Below are 27,592 nucleotides of genomic sequence, written 5' to 3'. Positions count from 1 at the left end.
AAGGAAGGAAGGAAGGAAGGAAGGAAGGACTCTGAAGACCAGGGACAAAATATATATACCCAAAAGGCATGCCCCAATTGACCTATCTCCTCCAACCATACTCTATTTGCCTATAGTTACCATCCAGTTAATCCCTATCAGAGGATTATGAACTGATTAGGTCAATATTCTCATAACCCAATAATTTCACCTCTAAACTCTCTTGTACTGTGTCTCTCATGAGTTTGTGAGGGACACTTTCCCTCAAGACATCTTTCCTATTGTTCATATGTAAACCATACATTGTACCCCTGGCCCCCAAATGCTCATGCCAATTTCACTATGCAAAATACATTTAGTCCATTTCTAGGAGTCCACATAGTCTTAATAGCTCCATAAATGCCAAAAGTCCAACTCCAAAGTCCCCTCTGAGACTCAGAGCAAACACTCAGTGTGAGCCCATGTAAAAATCAAAAGCAAGTTACATATATCCAATATATAAAGGCAAAGAGTATACATTTACATTCTTCAAGGGAGAAATAGGAGCATAGAAACAAGGGATGGGACCAAAGCAAGACAGAAATCCAGCTAGGCAAACAAGTCCTGTAACTGCCAATCCAGCATCTGGGGCACATGACATCATGATGTTCTCACCAAAGGACTTGTGTAGATTCCCCTTTATGGATTTGCTAATTGTAGCCCAAATGGCTTCTCTCTTGTCTTATTTCTGCTTGATTCCTTCCTGAAGCTGACCTCAGCAGACTTTCCACTAGTTCTCTTAAGCTTGGGAATCTCCACTGTAGCTTCAGCTTCCTTTTCACTTCTTCATGCATTGCCTTCTCAGGGGCTGCCCAAACTTACTGCACTTTGCCTAAGTCCTGGGCTTTCCTTGGAAATCTGTGTAAGCCTCCATGACCTCTGAATTCAGCATCTTGTAATTCTGAAGAACCAGCCCCACATGGTTGATACTAAAGTCTGCCACCATCTCGAACAGTAAGCAAGTCTCTAGGGAATATGGCTTCAGTAGGCTCTGAGTGCCTAGGTGACTAAATATAGTGAAATAACTTCCTAGGACCCCTGTGCAAGCAGGGTGCACCATTGTCTTTCTCTCTCTCTCTCTCTCTCTGGAGGAGGAGGAGGAGGAGGAAGAAAAGTTGATTTGGAGGTTCATGGTTTAAGAAGTCTCAGTTTCCATTGATCACTTCTCAAAAAGAATTTTTACATTTATACCTTTGAGCTTAAGATGGGTGTGGTCATGCCAATTCCTGAGTTTCCCTCAAGACATCTTTCCTATTGTTCTTAAGTATTCAGTGTTTCTTTAGTGACTATAATCCATTTAACAACCACAACTTCCTTAGTCCCAGTTTTACTTGCAATTTCTGGGAAAACTCCAAGTTTTTCAAATCTCCCTGCTCTACTTTCTGCTCCTGATTGTCATAGTATACTTGGCTAAAAGCCACCAGTAATATCCACGCCATTGCCTAAATGCTATGCTGTCTAGAAATTTCTTCTTCTAAATTAAGAAGTTCATCACCTTTAATTCAGCCTCAGGAAAAGTCTCAGGATATGGGCAAAGTGCAGACAACTTCTTAGCCAGAACACCATATGAATGGTCTCTAGTCCAATTTTCAGTGGAGTCTTTTTTCCCCTCTGACACCTCTTGAACCCAGTCTTTACTGTCCATAGTCCTATCAGCATTCTGGTCTTTTAAACTCCCACCATAATTGCTCTTTAAGCTCTGCTTATGCAATCTGAAGCTTTTCCAGTTTTTACCTCTAAGCTTCTCAAAATTCCTTCCTTCACAAACCAGATCCAAAGGCTTTTAAACCACATGGTCAGGTTAGTCACAGCAATGGCCCCACTTCCCACTTCTCACTGCTGTGACAAGAAACTGTGTCAACAACATTTTAGAGGAGGGAAAGTTCATTTGGGGGCTCACAGTTTCAGAACTCTTAGTTCTATTGCTCTGGGCTAAAGGTAAGACAGAACATCATGATGAAAGAGTGTGGAAGAGGAAAGCAGCTTAGGACATGGGAATCAAGAAGCAGAGAGAGAGCCTCCTCTTACCATGGACAAAATATATACCCCAGTGGCATGCTCCTAATGACTCACACCTCTTCCAGTCACATACCTGCCTAGAGCTTCCATCCAGTTAATCTCTGTCAGGGGATTAATGCACTGATTAGGTTAAGAATTTCATAACCCAATAATTTCATCACTAAACTTTCTTACATTGTCTTACACATGAAGTTTTTGGGAACACAATCATGTCTAAATCATAACAACATCTTTTTAAATTGTCCCACAATCCTTAGAATTTTTTTCCTGTTTAGTTGTTTTTTTCCCTTTTTACATTTTAGTTTTGGAAATTTCTATTGACATTTCCTCAAGCTCATCAATCACTTCCTCAACAATGTTCAGTTTATTGATGAACCCACCCAGGGCATTCTACATTTAAGTTAGTTTTTTCTTCTTTTTTCTAGTATTTTCTTTTAATTAGTTCTTAGATTTTCTATCTCTTTGCTTACATTATCCATCTGTTCTTGCATGCTTTCTCCACTTTCCCCCTACATATTGGGTCATATTTGTTTTAAAAACCCAGTCTGATAATTCTGATCTTTCAGCCAGTTGAGTTCTGGTCCTTGTTATACCTTGTTATTTCTCTTAAAGTTGTGTTTTTCATCTTTTAACATTCCTTGTAATTTATTATTGAAAGTTGTATTATATATATATATATATATATATATATATATATACACATACATATACATATATATGTATATATATATGTGTGTGTGTAGATGATATATGGATATATATGATGCATCATATATGTGTGTGTGTATATATATATATATATATATATATGTATGTATTATAAGTAAAACAAACTGGATCAAATAGTTTGTGTTACAATTTATGGATTGTTTACTGTCTTGTATTGACACAGGTGTCAGCAGCTACAATTTCCTCTCTTGTTCTTTTTTGTTTCCTCCATTACCTTTGAGTTGCCTTAGAAATTTTAAGGTCTAAGGCATGCAGTTTTATCCTTTAGTTGTATTCTACTTTACAGATTTATTTTGTTGTGGTTAAAAAATATGGAGAAACAAGTATTCTGTAGTTTAACCTTAGGTATCTGGTTGTTAATGAGCTTATGTCCCTATGATCTGACATGTGGACATATTTTGCAGCCAAACTGCAATTCATGCCATAGGAAAGCTAGTGGGATCAGGAATTAGAAATTCCTCTTACCCTATGCAGGAGTCTTAAAAAAGTTCTTTTTTAAAAAAATATATTTTTGTTGTTGTTGGTAGACCTTTATTTTATTTATTTATATGTTGTGCTGAGAATTGAACCCAGTGCCTCATACATGCCAGGCAAGTGCCACTGAGCCACAACCCTAGTCCTTAAAAACGTTCAATGTGAGCATTTCTGTTACCCCAGGTGCAATGCTGGAGTGGATTTTAGTTAAATGAATATTTTCCTTCTTTTTTAAGCTGGAGAATTCTGAAATTAGGTATTGCCTTTCATTCAAGTTAGGATCCATTAAACTCTAGTCATTTAGGTGCCGATGAAATATTTTACTTTCAGTGTCAGTTCATTCATAAAACACAATTCTTGGAGTATATTTCAGTATAACTACTTTTTCCTCCCCATGCTGGAATCATGGTGGGGGAAGAGGGGTTGTGTTGTCTAATCTTCACTCTCAGAATCTGATTGGTCCCCAGGTGGTAAAACTCATGAAAGTGTAGGAATCCCTGGGCCCCTGTGTGATTTTTCACTCTTAAACTTGTCTACACTAGTCCCCAGCAATTCATTAACTATATTTTAGATTTTGCTACTCCAGCATGGATTCCTGTGGAGTTTTCTGTCTGTGGATTTGTTCTGAACTTCTGTATCTGTATTTATGAATTTACAATTTTGAGGGCACTGTTGGCATTGTGACTATTCTCTGATGGATCTAAAAAGATTGCTGGTTTTTAGTTTATTTGGCTTTTTTTTCTTATTATAAGGATGGCAATGTTTGACTTCCAAGTTGCTCACATGCTAGACTAGCAATTGGAAATCTGTAATAGACAATTTTCATAAGTTGGCATCATTTCTTCTCATATGTTTGGCATAATTTGTTGTGGTAGCCATTTGTATCTACTTTATTGTAATAAGGCAAATTATTACAGTTTTTTTCAATAATCACAAATTATTTGTGATTATTTTCTTAAGTTTCTCTCTTAAGATTATTTTCTTAAGTTTTCCAACAATTCTGCCATTTCATATACATTTTCAATATTTTAAAATTATTTGTTTTATAGTTGTTTCTAGTGTCAGATGCAATAATAATCTACTCCTCTTGTTTTTCTGATGTTATAAATGAAAACTTTTATTAAACTATGCTATTAAATAATAAGACAATAATTTGAGCATATAATAAGTATGCAGTTCAGCTAATTTTCAAACAGAAAATCATAACTAACTAACTGAGATATACTGAAGTAATATTATGCCTCCAACATCCTAGAAGCCCATGTATGCCACATTCAATGAATTAGAAATTTCTAAAAGGGAATTAATTGCTATTCTAATTTCAAAGACTTTAGATGGGGGTTTTGTTTCCAAAACTTGATTTTTTCATATATGGCAAGATTAAATATACTTTCTGCCTTCTCTCAACAAATAAATGAGGAATAGAGAGAAAATTCCTCAAATTGAGAAAGAACATCTACAAAAAATCCCTCCACTTAACATCACAATAGTAAAAAAATCAGAAGCTTTCTAGGTAATATTGGAAGCCATGCAAATATATCCCTCTTCACTGCTCCTTTACAGCACTGCACTATAAGTACTAGGAAATGCAACAAGACAAGAAAAGGAAATGAAACACTTAAAAATTGGGAAGAAATAAATAAAATGTATTTGTTCTTAAATATCATGATTATTTGTGTGAACAACCTACAAAAAAGTCAGGGAAAGTATCCCAGTACTATCAAGTGATTATGACAAGTTTACATAACATGATATTAATGTACAAAAGTCAAATGCTTATCTATATAGAGCAAAAAGCAATTGGAATTTAAAATTAAAAATATAATACAATTTGTCCTGGAACAAAATGGCATTCTTATTTATAAATTGGGTAACTTATCTTCATGATCTATGTTAGAAAGCCATAACAATCTGATTAAACAATCTGAAAGGTCTACATAAATGTAGGGATGTTCCAATGGAAAAATGACTCTATATTACGAAGATATCTACTCTTTCTTATTTGATCTATACATTCAACAAAATCCCGATCAAAATCCCAGTTGATTTAATTTGGATATTTGCAAACTGATTTTTCAAACTAAAGTTTTCATGTAAAGACAAAAGACAGATTAGCCAACACAATGTTGAAGAACAAAGATGGACCGCTTTGCTGACCCAACATCAAGATTTAATATAAAGCTACATTAATCACAAAAAGTGTAGCATTAGCAGTAGAATAAAAATAAATAAATACATATAACAGGAGAGAATCTAATATTATATCCAAATAAATATGTTCAAATAGAAATCAAATATATTCTTTGATAAAAAAATAAATGTAATTTTCTTTTCCATGATTTTCTGACAAATAGTGCTAGATAGCCACAAGCACAATATAAATTATTATGGTTTCCGTAATACAACTCTAAAATGGATCATAGACTTAAAAGTAAAATGAAAAGTCATTAAACTCCTAGAAGACAATGTAGAAAAAAAATCTAGTGACATTGGCTTTGATGATGGGGGCTTTCAGACATAATGCCAAACTTATTATTCTATAAAATACAAATAGATGGGCTTCATTAAAACTGAATCTCTGTTCTGTGAATGGTATTCAAGGAAACAAAAGTCACAGACTGAAAGAAAATATTTATAAGATGACATATCTAATAAAGGACTGAGCCAAAATATACAAAGAACTAATACTCAAAAATGACAAAATTCCTTTTTTTTAAAGGGCCAAAGAATAGAACAGATACTTCATCAAGAAGATAGGTAGATGGTAAAAAAGCTTATGAAATAATGATCAAAATTATATCATTAGGGAATGACAAATTAAAATGAAAACCAGTTAGTCCTAAGCAGTAATTAGAACAGTTAAAATCCAGCACATCAATTGTTGGTGAAGATATCTATCAATAGGAACTCCCATTCATATTTTATAGAAATGAGGTAGAGCCACTTTAAAAGATAGTTTGGCAATTCTTATAAAACCAAACAAGTTGCCATACAAACCAGTAATTGTGCTTCTTTTTGTTTACCAAACTGATTTGAAAATTTACATCCACACAAAAACCTGCACCTAAGTGATTATAGTAGCTTTATTAATAGTTGTCTAAAATTAGAAGAAACAAATTTGTCTTTTCATGGAGAAATGAACCAACTGTGCTACCTTTGTATAATGGAATACTATTCAGTGACAAAAGGAAATCCACTATGAAGCCACTAAAAAATGTGGATAATCTTAGATAAATATTGCTAAGTGATAGTAAAAAGATCATTGGAATTTGAAGGGCTATAGGAAATGTGTAGTATGTCATATAGTATATTTTAAGGACAGTGAAACTATTCTGTATGACATCATCATGATGAATACATGTCATATATATTTGAATACCCATAATATGTACTAAAAAAGCATTAATCTTAATACAAACTATGGAACCTAGATAATAATCCTGTATAAAGATGACATATGAGTTATATCAACTAATCCATATTAAGGCAAGACACAAAGATATAAATGATAGCAAAAACGGGGTCAGGGAGAGAAAAAGGGACATATAGCATTTGTCCTTACATGGCACCTTTTCTCCAAACCATAAACTGTCCTGAAAATGTCTACAAGTTTTGAAAGCTACTATAGAAAATATATAAGAAGCACCAGCAAGATAGCATAACCTTGATATTGGTATTAAGTAGAACATGTTAAACAAAGACATTAAGTACAACATATTAAACTTATGATAAATAGCATTCATACAATTTTAACAGTTGTACCAAACAAAATATTCAAAAATTGAAAAGATCATGATTGGTTTAATTCTGGGAATTGAAAGATGATATCTAACTAAAAGCCCAGTTAATTTATCCATGCATTGTTATGGTTGATGTGAGATGTCACCCCAAAACTCATGTGTGAGACAAATCAAGAAGGTTTAGACAAGAAATGATTGGATTATGAGATCCTTAACCCATTCAGTTGATTAATCCCCTCAGGGGATTAACTGAGTGATAACCAAAGACAGAAGATTCAGCTGTCTATAGACTGAAACTTCTGAAACTGTTAGGCCCAAGCTTTTTCTCCTTTAAAATTGTTCTCGGCAGGTTCTTTTGTAACAGCAATTAAAAAGCTGATTAAAACAGAAATTGGTACTGAGAGTGGGATCCTTGCTGTGACTAACCTGACCATGTGGTTTACAAGCTTTTGGAATTCTTTGGAATTTGTTGGAGGAATTTTGGCAAGTTTATTGATACAAGCTGGAAAAGTCTTAGATTGTTGTAAGTGGCACTTAATGAGCAGTTTTGGCAGAAGCTCAGAAGACCAGAATGCCAATCGGACTATGGACAATAAAGACAGGGCTTAAGAAGTTTCAGAGAAGGAGGAGTCTATTGGAAATTGGGTTAGAGGCCATTTGTGTTATGCTCTGGCTAATGCATTTTGCCTGTGTCCTGAGATTTTCTGTGAAGCTAATTTTAAAAGTGATGGACTTCTTAATCTAGTGGAAGAAATTTCTAGGCAGCATAGTATTCAGGCAGTGGAATGATTATTGCTGGTAGCTTTTAGCCAAATTTATTGTAATAATCAGGAATAGAAAGCACAGCAGAAAGATTTTTAAAAATTAGACTTGAAAAGTGGGAGTAAAACTGAGGCCAAGGAAGTTGCAGTTGTTAAAGACATTACTGCCACTAAAGAAATGCTAAATATTTTGCTGGAGATATGAAAGATAGCTTAAGGGCATCTCAGGAATTGGCAAGATCACACCCATCTCAGGTTCAAGGGAGTAAAAGTAAAAATTCCTTTGAGAAGAGACCAATGGGGAGACTTGCTTGCACTGGGTAGCCTAGGATTTTTTTTTTCCCTATGCTCAGCTGCCCAGGATGCAGCAGCTGTGATCCCTAGAGGCTTGCCTACTGCTCAAAATGATGGCAGACCTCAACAACAACCACATGGTGTTGATTCTGCAGGATTACAGGATGCTGGAGTTAGCAGGTCTTAGAGGCTTCCACTAAGATTTCAAAGGAAGGCCTTGGAGGCCAGACAATGTGCACAAAGTTTGGAGTCCCTGTGTGTAGCCCCAGAGAGGGCAATGCATGGAGAAATGAGGAGGAAACCTAAATGGGATTGGGGAGCCCCAAGATTAAGAAACTCTAGTACAGTGGGACATCTGTTGAAGAACACTATGGGAATTGAGCAGAGACAAGCCAAAAGAGAAGCCATGTGGGCTACAATCAACAAAGATACAGGGGAAGAGCTACAAAAGCCCTTTGATGAAAATATCATGATACCATGTGCTCCAGGTGCTGGACACAGATCTGAAGAACTTCTTTGCCCAGTTGAATTTCTGTCTCGCTTTGGTCCCCTCCCTTTTTCCTATCCCCCTATTTCTCTGAATGGCAATATTTACTCTGTACTTTTATATATTGGATACTTGTAAATTGCTTTTTATTTTTACAGGAGCTCACAATGTGAGCTTTGAGTCTTACATGTGTCTTTTGGGAAATTTTGGAACTATTTAGCCTATGGGGACTCTTGGAAATGGACTAAATGTATTTTACATTGTGAGATCATCAGCTTTGGCGGGGCAGGAGCAAAATGTCATGGTTATGTGTGAGGCAATGCAAGAAAGGTTGGAAGAGAAATGATTGGATTATGAAAGCTTAACCCAATAAGTGAAATAATCCCCTCATGGGATTAACTGAATGTGGGTAGGGTGTGACTGGAAGAGGTGCATCCTAGGGTCATGCCTTTAGGGTATATATTTTGTATCTGGTAAGTGGAGTCTCTCTGCTTTCTGATCATCATTCTGAGCTGCTTCCCTCTGCTATGCCATTCCACCATACTGTTCTGCCTCACCTTGAGTCCCAGGGATGGAGCTAGCTGTCTATGGACTGAGACCTCTGAAACTGAGAGCCTCCAAATAAACTTTTCCTACTCTAAAATTGTTATTGTCAGGTCTTTCAGTTACATCAGCTAAAAGCTGACTAAAACATGCATTAATAGATTAAAAAAGAGAATTTATATGTTAAGAGCAACAGATATTTTTAAAACTCAGACAAAATTCAGCATTGATTTATATAAAAAAAGAGTGAATTGAAATATAAGAATTATTTTCTTTAATATGAAAACCATTTAACCAATCTTCTGTAAATATTAAACTAAAATGTGAAGTGGTAAAATCATTTCTTTCACTATGAGGACAACATAAGTATATTCACCACTTATATTCATTTGCATACTAAAACTTTGAATTTAGTACTCTGTTTTTTTCCTAACTTTCTAATATTGATGCCTGGATTACTAATTTTCAGATTAATGAAATGATAAATTTTAGGGAGATTAGTCAAGAAAAAAGTATACCATTAATGAAACAAGAATAAGACTATAATTGTCAATATTTTATAATTGAAATATAAAATATATTCAGCAATAAAGAAAGTCAGCTACAAAGTCATGGAAAGGTATGAAAGAATTTTAGGTAAATGTTGCTAAGAGATAGTAAAAATATAATTGAAGTTTGGAGGGATAGTGGGAAAACATAACATGTGGCATAGGGCATTTGTAGGGTAGTGAAACTGTGCTGTATGATATTCCATCATGGATACAAGTCATTATACATACTTGAAGGCCAATAATGTGCACTATTTCTGAACACTTATGTACTAATAAAACTGATATGAAAATGAAAACAATAGAGCAGTCCATCGAAATCTGGCATTGGGGTATAAACAGAGCTTTTCCTAAATTCAGTTACTTTTTAGTTGATTAATTATTTTTGAAGAGTTTTATTTTTAAATATTTCTACTGTGGAATATAGCATTCACAGAAAAGTATAAACAAAAATTAATATAAAAGTTCTAACTTACAGACTTTCTTAATGAATGTCCTATTTCATATTACATATTTCATCAAAATGAAAACATCCAGAATGCCTAGATAAATAACAGTTGTAGTACTCTTTTAAGAAAACATTTCATATCTGATTAAAGCAAAGTATCAAACTTCACAATGATAACATTGATTTGAGATTTTATAAAAATATTAAGATTGAATGATTAAAACAGAAAATTGGACAAAATGATGCAACCAATCATGGAAAACATTGTTACTGAAACTGAAAACCAGAACATGGTTATTTCCTTGTTGACAGTTCATAACAGATTAATGACAATGTGGCAGCATTTTATTTCTTCAACATCAAAACAATTTAAAAATTACAAAGTTGAATGCTAATATAATTTATTAATTTTAGTCCATCCATATATCATTGACTGGATCATATCTTCTTTTAGAAAACTAACAAAAATCCCAAAATTATAAATTGTAAAATATATGTGATGTAAAAGTACAACAAATTTATCTTAATAGATTAAAATAGGTGAACAATTGAGAAAAAAACATTTTTTTTTTCAAATGAGGCTAAGTTTTCTATTGGAACCCTCTTCATAGGTATAATATAAAAAATACTTAGCATATTAATGTTTTTATTATTTTTGTAAAATATTTTAGAGCCATACATTTTCATTATTAAGCATGTAAGGGAGAAAAAATGTTCATAACATAAGTTAAATATTAATTTATTGTGTATACAAAAGAATAAATGCTTTTCACAAGTTGTGAATGCTTATAACAAATTTAATAAACATCTAGTACAATCCAATTAAAAATGTTAAATTAACTCAAGTTTCTTCATAATAATCTTGGTCAGTTTTAAAGACAAAGTTAGTTTTAAAGTAACATAGACCCTCAATCTCCTCAAACAGGATAATTATTTACTTTGAATTACTCATGATAATAATGAAATTTAGAATTACTGAAGAAAAAGTTACTTACCCCATTCCCTTTGCATTTTTTAGTGGCATTACAGTTATATCTCATTAAATGGGTTTCTCTGCAGGTTTTATTTACACAATACTAAAATAAAACATAAAATAATCATTCTCAGTTTCATGTAAAATAAAAAAAAATTATTTTGTCACATGCTTAAGAGATGCACACGTTGAAAATTTTCTATTCATGCTATTATTCTGATTCTGGTACAAAAATTCTCATATGCAATATAATAATCTCAGCAGTCATAATTTCAAGAAAAAAAATCTGAGTGGCTTGCCTTCACATGGTTTATGTAAATATTATATATAGTCATTCATTTTGATATCTATAGCTAGGATTAATCTGAATTTTATATCAGTGGTATTTTTATTGTTAAAATTTTAAAAAAAAATTTATTTGTTCTTTTTAGTTATACATGACAGTAGAATGTATTTTGATATTTCACACCTGCATGGAGTATAACTTCCTATTTTTGTGGTTGTACATGATATGGATTTATACTTGAGTATTCATATATGATATGTTAACATTCCATTGTGCATAATTAGTTAGATAATGATTTATCATGTCATTCAAGTAAGCCATTAATAATTAGTCATCTGGGTATGTGATTATTTTTGCCTCACTTACCTTTTTCTAATTTAACTAGTTTTGTAGGGTTATTTTTGGAAAATATCAGCATAAAGTGTGATTGAGTAATTCACAATATGAAATGCAGGTTAACTTATAAGTAGTATATTAGCTAGCTTTCTGCTGCTGGGAAACAATACCTGAGAAACACACCTGAAGAAGGAAGTATTTATCTTGGCTCACAATTTCCACAAGGTCAAGCCTATTCCATTTATTCTGGGCCTGTGGTGAGACAGAATATCATGGCAGGGGCAGGGCAGGGAAAAGATGCTGACCTCATGGTAGCCAGGAAGGCAGTGGAGGAAGAGAGTACAGAAGCAAAAGAAGTAGGAAGGGTCAGGAGACAAGACATACCCTTCCAGATCATACCTGTAGTGATCTACTTCTTCAAACCAGGCCCAATTCCTAGTTTTACCACCACCCGATCATGCCATTAAATTAGTAATCCATTAATGGATCAATTCACTGAGGTCATATTCCAATTATTTCCCAAGAGCCCCACTTTTGAACACCACCACATCAAGAAAAAAAATGTCAACACACAAGGCTTCGGAGAAAATTCTGGATAAAACCCATAACAATTTTGTTAGATTTTTAGTAGCACAAAAATATGAAATATATGGGCATGAAAGACCACATAGTCACATGAAAGTTAAATTAACCTTATCTTAAAATGTGTGTACATATTGCAATAGAACATATTTGGTTAATATCAATTAATCCATTAATATCCTGGATTCCTACAATCCACTCAGAAAGATTAGTTAGATAACACATGAAAAATGGAAATCCAAAATTTTAAAAACTATCAACATTTTCTGAGTCCTATGATGACGGAAATTTTTTCCTGCCCTTTAATGTACTATCCTTCTATCTGTGTGCTCAATATGCTGTGTGCTAAGAAAAGTCATGGTACAATATTTTAAATCTTGTAATATATGAAAAGTATTGGGTAATAGTTTTAAAAAGGATCCCCTAATTGCATTAATTTCTGTATCCTATGCATTTAATAGGGACAAAGAATATATTTTAAAAATCTCAGGGTCTAAAAACATTTCTTTATAAATAATCAGTGTTATTATTTTTATGTGAGAAATTGTAATTGTTTCACAACAAAGGAGAAAATAATCTACAGATATTTTAGAAATATAAATAGGTTAAAGGAGATATCAATGTGCTGTGGTTTGAGTGTTTGCAGACCCTCAAATTTCCATGTTGAAAGGTGGTTCTTATTAGCTGATTAGGTCATGAGAGCAGAATGAGCGCCTTTTGAATGGAATGAGTGTCCTCATAAGAGGCTAGAAGGAGCTTGTTCACTATATCCAACATGTGAGGATACAGGAAGGTGCCATCACTAAGGCAGAGAGCAAGTTCTCACCCAACACTGAATCTGCTCCTGCCTTGATCTTAAACTTCTCAGTCTCCAGATCATGAGCAATGCATGTCTGTTATTTAAAAATAACAGTTTAAGATTATTTTAATATCATTCCTAATGAACTAAGACAAAATTTGATATTGCTAAATGAGATGTTACTATGTCAAACACCTAAATAAATAGAATTAACTTTGAAACTGGGTAATGGGAGAAGGATAGAAGGGTTTGGAAGTTCATGCCTGAAAAAAGCGTACATTCCTATTAATGCATTAAGGGTAATTCAGGCGAAGGTTCAAAAGAAGAAGAAAACCCTAAAGAATGGTTTCAATTTTCTCGGATTTCTAAATGGTTACGATCAGAATATTGATAGAGATATGAATAATAATAATCATCCTGATAATGTGTCAAATGGAAGAAGGTATTATAAACTGAGAGAAAGATGATCCTCTTAAAGAGGCAAACTACATCACTAAATTGTATTCGTGTCCTAGTGCTCTGTGGATGGTGAAATTTCTGTGTAAGGAAATGGGATACTTGGCAAAAGAAGTATCTAAGCAGAGTTGAGAGTATAACATAGCTTTCCTGACTTCTTAAGTATGTACATTGTATGCCTGTCTCACCAATATATATTTAGAAGCACATAAATGGTTGGATTTTTTAGGTTCACAGCTGGAGAGAAATAGGCCTCAGGATAAATTGTTTCTTGAGTCTCACCCATATCTGAACTAGATAATATTTAGATAAGATGAAACTTTGGACTTTAGGCTTTTGAGTTAATGTTGGAACAAGTCAAGGTTTGGGGAATTATTTAGATGCAATAATTGTACTTAGCATGTGAGAAGAACATGAATATGATATAAAGTTATTGTCTGAGTGTTTGCATCCTCACAAAATTTATATTTGGGGACTTAATCCTCAATAGAGTAGTATTAAGAGATGGGGGCCTATTAACACTGATGTGGTTGCATCACTGTAGTATATATGGGGTATATACCAAGGAATGGAATAACTGGGTCAAATGGTGGATCCATTCCGAGTTTTCTGAGGACTCTCCAAACTGCTTTCCAAAGTGGTTGTCCCAATTCACAGTCCCACCAGAAATTTACTAGTGAACCTTTATCCCTACAACCTTGCCAACATTTATTGTTACTTGTATTCTTGATAATTTCCATTCTGACTGGAGTGAGATGGAATGTCAGTGTAGTTTTAATCTTCATTTCTCTAATTGCTAGAGATGTTGAATATCTTTTATATATTTTTTGACTATTCATATTTCTTCTTCTGTGAAGTGCCTGTTCAGTTTCTTTGCCCATTTATTGATTAGGTTATTTGTACTTTTGGTATTTTTTGAGTTCTTTATATATCCTGGAGATCTATGCTCTATCTGAGGTGCATGTGGTAAAGATTTTGGTAAAGATTTTCTCCCATTATGTAGGCTCTCTCTTCACATTCTTGATTGTTTCCTTTACTGTGAAGAAGCTTTTTAGTTTGATACTATCCCATGTATTGATTCTTGATTTTAATTCTTGAGCTTTAGGAGTATTGTTGGAAAAGTCAGTTCCTAAGCCAACATGATGGAAAGTTGGGCCTAGATTTTATTCTAGTAGGTGCAGGGTCTCTGATTCAATGCATATGTTCTTGATCTACTTTGAGTTGAGTTTTGTGCAGGATGAAAGAGGTTAAATTTCATTATACTACATATGGATTTCTAGTTTTCCCAGCACCATTAGTTATGGAGGACACTTTCTTTTCCAATGTGTGTTTACAGTGTCTTTGTCTTATATGAGATAACTTTATATATGTGGGTTTGTCTTTGTGTCTTCTATTCTGTTCCATTGTTCTTCATGTCTCAGCCATAAAGAATAAAATTATGGCATTTGCTGGTAATCAGATGGAACTGGAGACTATCATGCTAAGTTAAGTAAGCCAGTTTCCCAAAACCAAAGGCCAAATGTTCTCTCTGATATGTGGATGTTAACACATAATAAGAGAGGGAGTGAAAGAAGAATAAAAGTTCATTGGATTAAACAAAGGGGAATGAAGAGAAGTGAGGCAGGATGGGAATAAGAAATACAATAAAATGAATTGGAAATAATTTTCCTATGTTCATATGTGAATATACTACCAGTGAAACTCCACATCATGTATAACCACAAGACTGGGATCCTAATTAGAATAAGTTATATTCCATGTCTGTATGTATGATGTATCAAAATACACTCTATTGGCATGTATATCTAAAAAGAACAAAGTAAAAGATAAATTATTCCATCTAAATATTTCCACAGAAGCCCAAATGAACTAAGGAAAAAAAATTCTATACATACCAAATATCATACGCCTATAATAATATATTCATACTTTGACAAATATAATAGTTTTCATTCTGCTAAGAATGAAACCCAATCATTAATGAATCTTGAAATAACCAGGGTGCTGAGCAATCTTATGTACATATCCCAGGTAGTTATCATCAAAATCTTTGTTTCAAACAGTTTTCCTAATTTCTACATGTATATTTTATCACTTGTGTATCCTAATGTCTATCAACATAAGTTATATGTAGAATGAGGGGACAATTTACTACTATCTCCACAAACTATTGTTTTCTTGCGGTCTAGTACATCAAAGTCCCAAGCAGCATCAAAAATCTTCCATACTTTTTTTTTTTTAATTTGGCAACTTGGATTAAACAGAATTGTAGTTTGAAACAAGGATAATCATATGATCATATCAATTGATAAGGAAGAAATCCCCAGTGGCACAGCCACTGCAGCTGAAACACTAGCCGGAGTGGTCTCTTCATGAGCATAGTGGAGGGATAAGGGAATTAAAGGAATCCACTTTTGGGGGGAGGCCAGAGACATGTCTGGGTATGGAGCATCCCAGCAAACCTGAAATACACACTGCACAATAAATGGTGTGTGTGTGTGGGGGGGGCGCCATGTGTCCTGGTGGTGTGTGGAGGGCAAAGGAAGGAACCATTCTGCAGGCACTGTGCAGGGTCAGCAATTGATGAAGTCAATTCCTGGTAAACCTGAGTTTGACACCCAAAACCAGGAAACATGGGGTCCACAGGTAATGTAGGGAACTCAGAATTGCTCCACCACAGGAATGGAACCCAGGGGAGATTCCTGGAGTACAATCTTCCAGTGTGGAGTGGCAAGTACTGGGCCCTGGAGATGTGCTGATTTAAAATCTCTAGACCAACTGGCCTCCAGGGAAAAGCCTGGAGCCCACCTAAGCCTAAACCTTGCCTCCAGGAATTCTGCCTAGTGGATTACCTCTCTCACCACAGCAATCCAGAGTGTGGAGCATCATGCTCCAGATGACCGCCCCCTTAAACCTGCTGAGAAGAGAAGCTGTGAATCTTTTGAATTCCAATGGAAATAATTCTTTAACTTTTCATTGAGATTTTTTTTCTCTTCTTCTTTTCTTTACTCTGTTTAATTGTGACCTTAATGGTACTTGGGCATTTATACATATTCATATTTGTTTTTTTTCTCATTTCTAACATTTTTGAACCCAGTTATTTTTCATGGGTTAGTTTTTTGTGAACTAGGATGTTCGATTGGTATATTTTAGTTTTGTTTTATATTCTTTTATTTTTAATTTTTTGAAAAAATTTTTACTTTTTATAATTTTTTTCTGACTTGTTTTCCTTGATTCTCTCTTTTCTTTTCATTTTTTACTTCTTCTTCTCTCCATTTGAAATTATAAATGCCTTTGCAAAATTGCTATTTTTATTGGAGGCAATAATTGATCATGCCACTTACATTCATTGTGATAATTAACACTGTAGATGTCATAGTAGAAACTATTTTGTTTAATTTTGTAATGTTGTTTACATTGGTTGTTATTACTTGTCTCTCCTAAACAGTGAGGTATTGGAAAACTTCAGACACTATAGGTCCACGTGGTAGAAACTGTACTGCCTCAGATCCATACTGTAAGATGGGTGGACACACAAACAACATCAAAAAGCAAGGAAACAAAGTGCCCAGAACAAATGAAGATACTCCAATAACAGAATCCATCCATACCACAGTGGAAAAATGACAGAGAAGGAGTTTAGGATGTACATGTTAAACTGATCAGCCAAGGATAGCACAAGGAGTGAAATCAGAGAGAAAATAGAGAAAGTGACAGGTCACTTCAATAAAGAGGTAGAGATTCAGAAAAAGAAAACCAAGCAGAAATCCTCACAATGAAGGAAACAATAAATCAAATTAAAAACTCGATAGAAAGCACCACCAACAGACTAGGTATCTTGGCAGACAAAACCTCAGACAATGAAGACAAAATACATAATCTTGAAGATAAAGTTGATAATGGAGAGAAGATGGACGTTAAGAAACCATGAACAGAGCTTCTAGGAACTACAGGATTGCATGAAAAGCCCAAATTTAGGATTTACTGGGAAAAATGAAGGCTTGGAGATACAAGTCAAAGGAATGCACAATCTTGTCAATGAAATAATATCAGACAATTTCCCAAACCTAAAGATTGAAATTGAATATATATTACAAGAGGTTTACAGGACCCCAAATGTACACAATTACAACAGACACACACCAAAGATTATTGTAATGAAAATGCCTAACATACAGAATAATGACAGAATTTTAAAGGCTAGAAATAAACCCAATGACTGGGAATATAAATTATATCTCAGTAATAGCCTTGAACATTAATCACCTAAACTCATCAATCAAAAGACAGACTGGCAAATTGGATTAAAAAACAAGATCCAACAATATTCTATCTCCTAAAGACTTATCTCATAGGCAAAGACATCCACAGACTAAAGGTGGAAGGATATGAAAAAACATATCACTTACATGGATCATATAAAAAAGCAGGGGTTTTTATCCTCATTATCAGATAAAGTGGACTTTAATCCAAAGTTAATCAGAAGGACAAAAAAGGCAATTTCATACTTCTTAAGGGAATTGTAAATATTTATGCCCCAAATAATGGAGCATCTATGTATATCAAACAAACTCTTCTCAATTTCAAGAATCAGATATACCATAACACAATAATACTGGGCAACTTTAACATTCGTCTGTCATTACTGGGTAGATCCTCCAAACAAAAACTAAATAAAAAAGATATAGAAGTAAAAAATACAATTGCTAATTTAGACTTAACAGACATATATAGATTATTTCATCAATCAATACTCTTTATTCTCAGCAACACGTAAATCCTTCTCTAATATAGACCATGTTATGAAAGCTATCATGTATGTTGGCATACAATTGTGATATTGCCTTAATATATGGTTTGGATGTGAGGTATCTCCAGAAGGCTCACATGTGAGACAATGCAAGATTGTTCAGAGGAAAAATGATTGGGTTGCAAGAGTCTTAACTTAATCAGTGAATTAATCCTCTGATAGGGATTAACTGCGTCGTAACTGAGGTGGTAGGGTGTGGTTGGAGGAGTGGGAATTTGGGCATGGCTTTTGGTGTATATATTTGTATCTGGAGAGTGGAGTCTTTCTCCCTGCTTCTTGATGTGAGTTGCTTCCTTCTGCCATGCACTCCATCATTGATGTTCAGCCTCACCTCCAGCCCCAAGAAATGGAACCAGCCTTCTGTGGACTTAGACCTCTTAAACTGTGAGCTCTCCAATAAACATTTCCTCCTTACAATTGTTCTGGTTAGATCCTTTAGTCACAGCAGCGAAAACTCTGCTCAATGATAAGCATCCCCTAGCAGTGTGGGTATTCATTCTGCTCTGGTCTTGCAGGGTTGTGGTAGCCTCAATGTATGGCACAGCTTGGTAAAGTTGGTGGTCTCATGTATGGGTGTCCTATGATAGTTGTGAATTGTTCATTCACGGTATTCTGTCCAAAGCCAAGAGGAATTCTGTATTGCCTGACCACAGGTTGGTACTACCTTTTCTAGGTACTCCCCTGGTTTATTCTGAGCAACACACCAAATACAGATTTGGGTCAAAGCTGCCCTCTAATGCTGAAATAGTGACAATATAACAGCAGACTTGTGGCAAGCTTGGAATGGGCACCATACAGTGGTAAAATATTGGAAATGACAATAGATTCAGAAAAATTAAGCAGGCTGCTTATTTTTTGTTTTGTTTTGTTTTTGTTGTTGTGGTGGTGGTGATGGTGGTGGTTTTTAGACATAAATGAACATGGAGTATAACTTCCCATTCTTGAGGTTGTGTATGATGTGGAGTTGCACTAGTCGTGTCTTCATATATGAATATAGGAAGGTTATATCTGATTCATCCTACTGTCTTTCCTATTCCTACCCCCCTCCCTTCACTTCATCCCCCAGTGAACTTCTGTTCTTCCCTCCTCGAACTCCTTATTGTGTGTTAGCATCAGCATGTCAGAGACAACATCTGGCCTTTGGTTTTAGGGGATTGGCTTATTTCACTTTGCATGATAGTCTCCAATTCCATCCATTTACCAGAAAATCCATAATTTCATTCTTCTTTAAGACTGATTAACATTGTATTATGTGTGTGTGTGTGTGTGTGTGTGTGTGTGTGCATATATATATATATATATATATATATATATATATATTCTACATTTTCTTTATCCATCTGCTGAAGCACACAAAAGTTAGTTCTATAGCTTTGTTATTGTGAATTGAGCTGCTATAAACATTGATGTGGCTGTATCACTGTAGTATGCTGATTTTAAGTCCTTTGGGTATATAACAAGGAGTGGGATAATTAACTGGGTCAAATGGTAGTTCCATTGCAAGTTTTCTGAGGAATTTCCATACTGCTTTCCAGAGTAGTTGCACCAATTTGAGTCCCACTAGCACTGCATGAGTGAACCTTTTTGCTCACATCCTCCCCAACATTTATTGCTACTTGTATTCTTGAGAATTGCCATTCTGACTGGAGTAAGATAGAATCTCAGTGTAGTTTTACTTTGCATATTTCTCATTGCTAGAGATGTTGAAAACTTTTTCATATTTTTGTTAACCTGTCATATTTTTTCTTCTGTGAAGAGCCAGTTCAGTTCCTTTGCCCATTTACTAATTAGTTTGTTTCCTTTTTTTGGTGTTATGATTTTTCAGTTCTTTATATATCCTAAAGATTAATGGTCTGTCTGAGGTTCAGGTGAGAAAGATTATCTCCCATTCTGTAGGCTATCTCTTTGCATTCTTGATTGTTTCCTTTGCTGTAAAGCAGCTTTTTAGTTTGACACCACCCCTCTAAGCAGCCTGCTTAGAATTTCTGAAAAGACAGGCCCAAAGTCAGATTAGAATGACTGGAATACCTAATCCTCTAATGCCTGATGAAGTCCAACATGTAAAAGGAGAAAGAGAAACAGGAGGGGGAGAGGGAAGAGAAAAGAAAGAAAAAAAAAAAAAGAAAAAGAATGAGAATGAAGAGATGGAGAAGGTGAAATCTTTGAATTTTTATGGAACCAAAAAGGATTCCAATTAATCAAAGTGATCTTTAAGCAAAATGTACCAAACTGGACTATTTGACTTCAAAATATATTACAAAAATTAGTGTTCAGATATATGGAACAATGGAAGAGAATAGGGAGCCCAGAAATAAATTCACACATTTATGGTAAATTGATATTTGGCAAAGTTTCCAAGAACACAATGAGAAAAGAGCAGCTGCTTCAATTAATAATTATGAAAATGAGATATTCATATGTAAATAAATAAAAGTAGACAACTGTCTCACAATCCTGATTTTTGTTTATAAAAATTTAACTCTAAATGAATCAAACACTTAAGTGTAAGACCAAATATTATAAACTAAAGAAAGAAAATATGGGAAAAGACTCCAAAACATTGGCTTGGCAATTATTTTTTTGCTGTAAACTCAAAAGCAGAGGCCAAAAAAGCAAAAAAAAAAAAACATTATGAAATTATATCAAACTATAAAGCATTTGCAAAATCAAGATATAATCAAGAGTGAACAAACATTCTATCATTCTATGAAATGTGGGAAAGTTTTTACAAAATGATACATCTCATAAAGGGTTAATATTTAAAATACATAAGCAATCCAAATACTAGTAAGAAAACAAATAATCCAATTAAAAATAGGCAAGGTATCTGAATAGGCATTTCTCAAAAGAAGACATCCTAATGACCAACAGATAAATAAAAGAATCTTCAAAATCACTAATTATCAGAAAAATACAAATTAAAAACATAACGACATATCACCTGGCACCTGTTAAAATAGTTATAAAGAAGAAAGTAAAGATAACATGCATTTGATAAGATGTGGATTAAAGGGAACCCTCATGTATTGTTGGTAGGAATGTAAATCGATACAGCCACTATGAAACACTGTATGGAGGTTCTTCAAAAACTAAAAATAGATCTATGACATAATTCCAGCTAGCCCAGTACTAGGTTTATATGCAGAAGAATATAAATTGGGTTTCCAAAGATATATCTGCACACTCCCATGTTCACTGTTGATATTTTTTCTCAATACTCTACTGATGTCTACTGATGGATGAATAGATGAAGAAAATGTGATACATACATTCAGTGGCATATTTTTCAGCCTTAAAAAAAGGGATTCCTGCTACTTCCTACAACACAAATGAATTTGGAGGACATATGTTAAATGAGAAGCCAGAAAAAATTGGCAATTACTACATGATATCACTTACATAATAAATATTAAATAGTCAAACACACAGAAGCACAGAGGTAGTTGCTAGGCATTTGGGGGATGGGGAAAATAAGGATACATCAGTTAAATGGTACATTGTTTTGGTTATATAAGTTAAATAATTCCTAGAGATCTCCTGTACATCAATAGTTCAGTATAATTGATATGGAATGTATGTTTAAATAATATATAAGAGGGAAAATAACATTTTAAATGCTTCAATGAGAAATAATAAATAATTAAGTAACTTATATGTTGGAAGTTATAAACTTTTGAAAGTTATAGGCAGATTTATAGCACAAATTGTGGTGATAGTTTCATTGATGCATAGTTATCTCTAAACTCATCAAATTAGATATATAATTATGTATAAATTTTTATATGTGAAAGTGATTCAAGAAAAACATTCTACCAAAACAAATAAAAAATAAAAACTGCAGAATAAGAGAAAATATTTGCAATCTTGCATGTGGGATAATTAAAGAACAAACAAACTGAACATCCTCAGCCCTATTTTGTATTTTATTTAGAAACAGGGTCTCACTGAGTTGCTTAGCACTTCGCTTTTACTGAGACTCACTTTGAACCTGTGATCCACCTGTCTCAGCCTGATGAACTGCTAGGATTACAGGTAATTAAAATCACAAATATCAATCAATATACTCACATCAGGATGGTTACAATAAAATTAGTGGTAACACCAAATGCTGGTGAGGATGTGTGAAACCTCATCACTCACCCATCATGGAAAAAAATGAGAAAGCGTACAGTTTCTGGGTCAAAGTTTATAGCTATTTCTGATACAATCAAACATGTACATACCATGTGAGCCAGAGATGGCACTTCTGGATATTTAAGAAATTGAATAATATAAATTTATTATCTTGGTTTCTGTGAGACAGAGTTCCTGTGCATGGCATAACTTCAGGATATTTGCTTCAGGATTTCATTTGAGACTGCAATTAAAGTGCCAGCCAGTTTCATCAGAAGGTTTTACTCAGATGAGTCAACTTACAAACCTTCCATGTGATGTTGGCAGGCTTTTGGATTAACATCCTCAATTTCTCAAGGGTTGTTAGGTTGAGGACATATTCAGTTCCTTCCCATGAATTCCTTTCTAATGAATGTCACTTCAATATAGATTATAAAAGACAGTATCTTCCTGTCTTTTATAAAGGAAGATACTGTCTTTTATAATCTATATTGAAGTGACATTCTGTTATTTTGCAATGATCTTCTTAGAAGCAAGTCTCTAGGTCCATCCTGCCATATGATATAACAGGGATGTGCATTATTCAAAGAAATGGATAAGAGAAGGTAAGATCTTTGAGGGGCATTTTTAAAACAGAGGACCACCATCCATCCTCTAATGTAACATGTCCTTTAAAAATGCATGCCACATTCATTCCCAAGGTCTCCAAAGCTATCATTGCATTACAGTATGAGTTCAGCTCAAAGTATTTTTATGTAAATTAACTCCAGCTGTGAGACACTGTGGCATAACTCTTTTGAGTATGCCTTCTCCATCTGGGGCTATGTAAAATTAAAGAATTAAATCTGTCCCTAATATACAAATGTAACACAAGAACAGAATAACTTCTATTGACATTTCTACTCAAAAATGGCAGGGGACAGAAGATAAAAAGGAAAAACTGATACATAGCAGTTCTGAAATCACATGTCCCATGTTGGGAGTTCCTTGATTAGGATTCAGGGTCTGTGAATAATAATCTTTCTTGGATTTTGAATATGCCCTATGAAGGGCAGGCTGTGATTTTTAGTAAAGTCATAAACCCCTTGATTCAGTGTATGTACTCAGGGTAATAAACATTTGCTTGTGAGCATGTACTCACTTATGTAACCTGTTGGCAATGTGCCTTCTTTGTCTGGTCTGCATATAAAAAAGACTTACGGAAATGACTAGGACTGGCTGGCTAGAGGTTGAACCTAGGGCCTGGGGGAGTTCTGCTGCCTTGGAATAAAGATATCTACTATCCCAACTGAAATTTACATCTTTCTCCACCTGTCAGAATTCTGAATCTGTTTCCTAGGGTCCAAGTCCCATCTGAACACTTTCTAAGTTCTTCCCTGACATTCACACTATTTCATTATTTTTCATAAAAGATTGCATGTTCGCAGCTGCACATTTTCCACCTACTTCTTTTTTATTAACATTTTTTATGTATATATATGACAGCAGAATGCATTAAAATTCTTATTATACATATAGAGCACAATTGTTCATATCTCTGGTTGTATACAAAGTATATTCACACCAATTCATGCCTTCACACATGTACTTAAGGTAATGATGTCAATCACATTCCACCATCATTTCTAACCCCATATCCCCTCCATTCCTCTACCACCCCTCTGCCATATCTAGAGTTCATCTATTCCTTCCATGCTTCCCCTCCCTACCCCACGATAAATCAACCTCCTTATATCAGAGAAAACATTTGGCATTTTTTGGGGGGGGATTGGCTAACTTCACTTAGCATTATTTTCTCTAATTCCACTTATTTACCTGTAAATGCCATGATTTTATTTTCTTTTATTGCTGGGTAATATTCCATTGTGTATATATGCCACATTGTTTATATCCATTCATCTATTTAAGGGCTTCTATGTTGGTTCCATAGTTTAGCTATTATAAATTGTGATGCTATAAACATTGATGTGGCCATGTCCCTGTAGTATGCTGTTTTTAATTCCTTTGGGTATAGACAGGGGAGAGGGATAGCTGGGTCAAATGGTGGTTCCATTCCCAATTTTCCAAGAAATCTCTATACTGCTTTCCATATTGGCTGCATCAATTTGCAGTCCCATAAGCACTGTGTGAGTATATCTTTTTCCCCACGTCCTTGCCAATACTTATTGTTGTTTGTATTCATAATAGTTGCCATTCTGACTGGAGTGAGATGAAATTTTTAGTGTAGTTTTGATTTGCATTTCTCTAATTGCTAGCAATGATGAATATTTTTTCATATATTTGTTGAATGATTGTATATCATCTTCTGAGAAGTGTCTATTCAGGTCATTTGCCCATTTATTGATTGAGTTTTTTTTTTTTTTGGTGCTCAGCATTTTGAGTTCTTTATATACCCTAGAGATTAGTGCTCTATCTTATGTGTGAGGGGTAAAAATTAGAACTCAAGAAGTAGGTTATCTATTCACCTCACAGATTGTTTCTTTTGCTGAGAGTCCATGCCATTTATTGATTCTTTATTTTAATTCTTGCGCCAAAGGAGTCTTATTAAGGAAGTTGGGGCCTAATCCTACATGATGGAGATTAGGGCCTACTTTTTCTTCTATTAGATGCAAAGTCTCTGGTTTTATTCCTAGGTCCCCGATCCATTTTGACTTGAGTTTTATGCATAGTGAGAGATAGGGGTTTAATGTCATTTTGTTGCATATGGATTTCCAGTTTTCCCAGCACGAGTTGTTGAAGAGGCTATCTTTTCTCCAATGCATGTTTTTGGCGCTTTTGTCTAATATAAGAAAATTGTAATTTTGTGGGTTATTCTCTGTGTCTTAAGCCCCAGGCAAACATCATTCTAAATGGAGAAAAATTGAAGGCATTCCCTCTAAAAACTGGAACAAGACAAGGATGCCTTCTTTCACCACTTTTATTTAACATAGTTCTTGAAACACTGGCCAGAGAAATTAAAGAGACAAAAGAAAGAGATACACATAGGAAAAGAAGAACTCAAATTTGTACTATTTGCTGATGATATGATTCTATATCTAGAAGACCCTAAAAGTTCCACCAGAAAACTTCTAAAACTAGTAAATGAATTCAGCAAAGTAGCAAGATATAAAAATCAACACCCATAAATCAATTGCATTTCGGTATATCAGTGACAAGTCCTCAGAAAATAAAATGAGGAAAAATACCCCATTTACAATAGCCTCAAAAAAAAACTTGGGAATCAACTTAATGAAAAAAGGGAAAGAGCTATATAATGAAAATTACAGAACCCTAAAGAAAGTAATCAAAGAAGATGGGAAGATCTACCTTGCTCTTGGATAGGCAGAATTAATATTATCAAAATGACCATACTTCCAAAAAGCACTATGTAGATTTAATGCAAATCCAATCAAAATTCCAATGACATTCCTCATAGATATAGAAAAAGCAATCATGAAATTTATCTGGAAAAATAAGAGACCCAGAACAGCTAAAGCAATCCTTAGCAGGAAGAGTAAAGCAGGAGGCATCACTATACCAGAACTTAAACTATACTACAGAGCAATAGTAACAAAACTAGCATGGTATTGTCACCAAAACAGACTGGTAGACCAATGGTACAGAATAGATGACACAGAGACTAATCCACCTACTTCTTACTAATTCATGAGAAGTGGGGGGTCCAATAGCCACTTTTCATTTTTATTCTGTTTGTGCTGTTCATCATTGCTGGCAATGTGCCTACTAATATTTTTCGAAAATAGTGGACTTCCTATGAAGATTACTGTGGTTAATTACATTTGACAATACCCACATTCACAAATATCTTGAAAATAAGCCCCTTGCTACCTTGAGCTTTTGCTGAGATGGCTGCAGATCAAAGCCCTGATGATTTTACAGAACATATTTTTTTATACGTTTTTCTTAAAGTGGATCTGTGAGACATGTGCTTGTTTTAAATGGAATTTTAGATAATTAAATGTGCCCTGATTCTTTGCTCTATTTGAACTCATGACTAATGTTTGCAAAATTCTTTTTCTCTTTGCTTTGCCTCTGGGCCACATTTTCCTAATAGTCTTTGGAATAATTTCTTAATTAAGCAGTTTTATGTCTGGAGAGGTTGATTATTTTCAAAATCATAAAGCCATAATACTTTTTATTTAATAATTATTCTCTCAATTTCTTTCTTCCCATTAGGTACAAAGTGCTTAGCTCTCTACCTTTAAATCAAAGAACTATTCTTAATATTATCAAAATGACCATACTTCCAAAAGCACTTTGTAAATTTAATGCAATTCCAATCAAAATTCCTTCAGTTTTCAATGACATATATCTCACTATTTCTTGACCTCTCACTAACATGGCTCTCAAAGGCAAGAGGGATACTCATGATTTGTTTCAGGCAGCTTCCTTCATTAAGATTTTCCAAATGCCTCCAAACCCTTACCACTTCCTGGTTCTATGTTCACATCCCCATTTTTAGGTATTTGTTATAGCAGCACCATACTTCAGGTACCAAAATCTACATTATCTATTGCTGCATAACAAATTTTCCCTACAATTAATGACATTAAACAACACATATTTATCATATCATAGTTTCTGTAGGGCAGAAATCTGAGAACATCTTATTGTTCTCAGAGACTGGTTTCCCAGTCTCCCAGTCCCCCATAAAGCTATGCTCAAGGTAGCATCTGGGGTTGCTGTCTCCTATGAAGTCTTGATCTGAAAGATCTTCTTCACAGCTTGTGTATGTGGTTATTGGCAGAATTAAGCTCCCCATGGATTGCTTGACTGAGGCCCTCAGATTCTTTCTGGACCCCAGTTGCTTTCCTTGTGGGCTTTTCCCTGAGGACACCATGCTGCACAAGGTGAGAAGGCGGCAGTGAGCATCCATGCAAAACAGAAACCACTGTCTTTTCTGACCTAATCCAATGACATCCCATAACTTTTGCCTTATTTATTCCGTTTGTTAGAAGCAAGGCTTTAGATGTAACCCACACACAAAGGGAGTGGATTACACAAAGCAGTGGATACCAGGAAGTGGGATTATTGGGAGCCATCTTACAGGACACCAGGACAAGCAAACTTCTTAAGGGACCAGGATTGCTGATATTACATTTAAGAGTTGGTTTCTGTTTGATCCACCATTTGCAGGTTTTGCTTTATTTTTATCCAGCAAGTAAGTGCTAAATGC

At 34.5% G+C, this 27,592-nt stretch overlaps 1 protein-coding gene across 10 annotated transcripts in view; it reads right to left on the bottom strand.

Moving 5' to 3' along the window:
• The window catches only part of Adam18 (ADAM metallopeptidase domain 18), a 119,430-nt gene that overhangs the window by 26,669 nt on the left and 65,169 nt on the right, over positions 1-27,592 (bottom strand). For 9 of the 10 annotated variants that reach the window (XM_048792863.1, XM_048792860.1, XM_048792858.1 and 6 more), the window contains one exon: positions 11,057-11,137. The exons of the other annotated variant lie outside the window; for it this stretch is intronic. In XM_048792863.1, coding sequence (XP_048648820.1) covers positions 11,057-11,137 — 81 coding nt within the window. The remainder of the gene's footprint in view (positions 1-11,056; positions 11,138-27,592) is intronic. 10 annotated transcript variants of the gene reach the window in all.

Source organism: Marmota marmota, unplaced genomic scaffold (genome assembly GCF_001458135.2).
Source record: "Marmota marmota marmota unplaced genomic scaffold, marMar, whole genome shotgun sequence".
NCBI classification, from domain to species: Eukaryota; Metazoa; Chordata; class Mammalia; order Rodentia; family Sciuridae; genus Marmota; species Marmota marmota.
This window is presented reverse-complemented; position numbering and strand designations above follow the sequence as displayed.